General features: G+C 40.6%; 1 protein-coding gene across 3 annotated transcripts in view; it reads left to right on the forward strand.

Moving 5' to 3' along the window:
- Positions 1-482: 482 nt before the first annotated feature.
- The window catches only part of LOC105263132 (protein lozenge), a 30,533-nt gene continuing 27,445 nt past the window's right edge, over positions 483-3,570 (forward strand). For all 3 annotated transcript variants that reach the window (XM_011299145.1, XM_011299147.1, XM_011299146.1), the window contains exons 1-2: positions 483-1,296; positions 2,462-2,692. In XM_011299145.1, the coding sequence (XP_011297447.1) occupies positions 1,011-1,296; positions 2,462-2,692 (517 nt within the window). In that variant the 5' untranslated portion in view covers positions 483-1,010. The remainder of the gene's footprint in view (positions 1,297-2,461; positions 2,693-3,570) is intronic.

Here is a 3,570-nt window from a genome sequence, read left to right on the forward strand (position 1 = left end):
ACGCACGTCTTAGAATTCGAGATAAAAAAAATGTCCTCTCAAATAACAACATAAACGAAACATAAATAAGATACATTAATTTTTGAATAAGATTAATTTTCGTAATCATGGAATGTGAACTCCACCAAAAATAAAAAAAAAATTTTGTAAAAAAAACATGGTATCTGGTAGTCGTGGTTCTAAATACAGAACTACCGATTTTGAAATATTATCGGCGTTTAATGGTGAGTGGAATGCTTTGAAAAGTGGCGCGAGCGAAATTCCGTCCTCGAGAGTGGTGGTATGGCACTGGTGGTAGGGAGGCGCACAAGCCGTTCGATGAGTGAATGGAGGGGGTTCTGACAGGAACACTCCGATGCTGTTGGAACGTGGGTAAGAGGTGCGCGGGGTTTTTGGGGCTGTCCCGAGGATCCTCTCATCGTCGCTCCAGCTGTATCCCCCCACGAAACACGCGGACTACCGCGGCATTACGTCGCGCGCCGTCGAACGCGACTGTTGTCACTCGTTGGCTAAGTTTTTTTTTCCTCGTGGTGCCTGCCTGTTATCGACCATGACGATAATCCCCTAAAATCGCAGCAAAAATTACCATCAATACTTCCGCGACACCACGAAGACACCGGGCGTAATATTTGTGCAATATTTCCATAATTTTCCCCGAAAATGGTACCAACACAGTAAAAAAAAAATGCGAGACAAAAAATTTGAAAGTGATAAAACTGTTGGATTGTGATGAGTGATTTCTGGTGGTATTGAAATAATTATCATTTTTCATTTGATGATGATTATTCGTCTTGTGATATCGCGCATAGACCGGAGGCAATAGAATTGTTTTGAGAGAAAAAAAATTGATCTGAGGAACTCGGTCGGTAATTGGAATCGCGAGTGGAAAATGCGTTGTGATGAATGATCGATGATTAATGCTGATTGATCGATGTTTAACAAGTGTAACACGTGGGGAATAAATCGTGAGTTACTCGGGGGAGACTTCGGGGCGTAAACACGCCGATGGGATGCATCTACCGGTGGACTCGGTTGGCTGTGGGGAGAATTACGATTCCGTCGGTTCACACGAAGGCGCCGGTCTCGTAGGCTCCTCCCTGACACCACTCCGAGGGGTTGACACGAGGTATCACTGCGAGGAGGACGACGGGGGTGGCGGCGGTGGTGGCGGTGGTGGTGGTGCCAGGGGCACCGGTGGAGAAATGAGCGAAGGTGCCGCCGTCGGGGAATTGTGGTGGACTGAGAGACTCGTTGGTGAAGCTCAGGCTGAACACCCTGGAGAACTTGTCAGAACAGGTAGCACTATGCGTTCACTCATTCGTCATCTCTTCAGACTTTACATTTCAGTAGCGAAACGGTAAAACTTTCCAATTCAATTTTTGGCGAAATTTTATCACTGAAATCGACTCTGGAGGGACTAGCATTTCTCAGAAAGGGTTCAAGCCACGAAACATATCTAATGACTTTTTTTTTATGACATAGAATGGGTTAAGTTACGGCAATGGGAGAATTTTTCCACTTTCAATGGTCAATGGCATCTGTACCAGACGATTTCAGAGAAATTTACAGAAAACACGAAGAATGAGAAGATATAAAAATTCCTCAATTGTCGTGTGTGGAGCTGAGTAACCAAACTTGAAAAAATAAATGGCTCCAGAAGGCGACACTATTATTAAGAACTCATTCAAAATCAAATGAAATTTATTAATTAGTTTACACAAATTCATAGCAGAGAAATGACAATCAGTTTTTTGGCTTTCGTATTAGATTCATTTTTTTTATTTGAACCGTTTTATACCATTTCGCTACTGATTTTTTTTTGTCATTCAGTCCGTAAAAAATCGTTTTACGGCTCATAAATCCTTTCTATGGAAAAGTACAATTAGATCGCAACTTGTGCCCAGGGTCTGCATCCTGAGACCCTCTGTCATATATAAATCTATTTGATCAGCCTGACACCCATAACGCTGTGATTTTTACTCGGCTAATGAGCCATTCATTAATTACTGCGAATGTACTGAAAGTTTTTGGTAATTGTGGCGTAGAAAATTGTACTAGATGTGATTACAGATTTTTTCCAATTTTTCGGGGTAAACAATATTTATGTAGGAAGAAAGATGGCGTAAAGAATCTCCTACAATTTTTAGTTTTTCAAATAATTTGTTACTATTTTCATTAATTTTTCCTGTTGTATGCAGTAAAAAACTAAATTTCATTAAATATTCCAGGAAATCACTAGATTTCAGTTTAAAAAATGGATATAAATTCCACGTAAATTTGTTGATAAGATAAATTTATAGATAAATAAATAAATAATCAAATGAATGAAATTTCTATGAATTTTTTAGTTCCCAATTGTTTGGAAGTTTCAAGTTTTGTTTCCAAAAATTGTAATCCAATTTTCCAAGTATAAGAAATAATTGATGGGTAATTTAATTCTCGATGAACTCTATTTTGCCAGGATCCCCCTATTTTTTATGCAGTCAACTACCGACCCATTGGCGATCCAACAAGACTCTCCCCGTGGCCTTCAAAGTTGTTGCCCTCGGAGACATCGGTGATGGCACCCTAGTGACAGTTCGTGCTGGCAACGACGAAAACTGTTGCGCGGAATTGCGAAATTCAACAGCCCTCATGAAAAATCAAGTGGCAAAATTCAATGATTTGAGGTTCGTCGGTCGGAGTGGAAGAGGTCAGTGAAAAATATTCATTAAACCCCAGATCCACCCCGAAAAATCAAAGAAATCCTAATTGAAATGTCATCCCCCGAAACGAATGATCATGATGATGACGGGAATCCCCCTGTCGTGAAAAATCAATCGTTTCGTGGTGACGTATATACAGAGAAAATGATGAAACATCTGGCAGTGGCAAGTTGTATTAGCCAAAATCCCACCCCGTCCTCCTCACCGAACCCTCCTAGAATCACAGTTATTGTAATCATCATCATCGTCGTCATCATCAGCATCAACCTCCGGTAAACTCATACCCCCTTTCAACGTGTGCGTTTTCTATCTGGCTTTACCCTCGTCGACAACCAAAACTCACTCCACCAGATATCACGAGCTTTCTCTCTCTGAATTCCACCCTCTCGCTTGCACTATCCACCCCAGAGTCATTACTCCATGTCCACCCACCCCCCTATGGCCACGTGAAATAACTGGCCGTTAATCAGAAATCATCGTGCCTGCTGGACCCCCAGTGAGACTCTGAGTCCCTCAAAATCATGTTATCAGTCCAAACAGTTAGGAAAAAAAAAGTGGACTATGATGATTGCCCCCTTTAAACAAATAGAATAATATATTTTTGAAAAATATTTTTATCTGGAATGAAATCATCGAAGGAACCTGCGAAATTGATAGTAGTTCGGACTGTCGGAAAATTATGATTGAAATTTTAAGCAGTATTTCCACTCAGCAGTAAAAAATCCGGAATTTCAACAAGAATTCTCGAGAATTCTCTAATTCACTTGAATTCTCCATCTAATCGTAATAATCTCAGAATTATTAGGACTCTGAATGATTGAAGTCCTATTCTAAAAGGGACACGCTTGACACAATCGATTATCTC

Source organism: Fopius arisanus, unplaced genomic scaffold (assembly GCF_000806365.1).
Source record: "Fopius arisanus strain USDA-PBARC FA_bdor unplaced genomic scaffold, ASM80636v1 scaffold00013, whole genome shotgun sequence".
NCBI lineage: Eukaryota > Metazoa > Arthropoda > Insecta > Hymenoptera > Braconidae > Fopius > Fopius arisanus.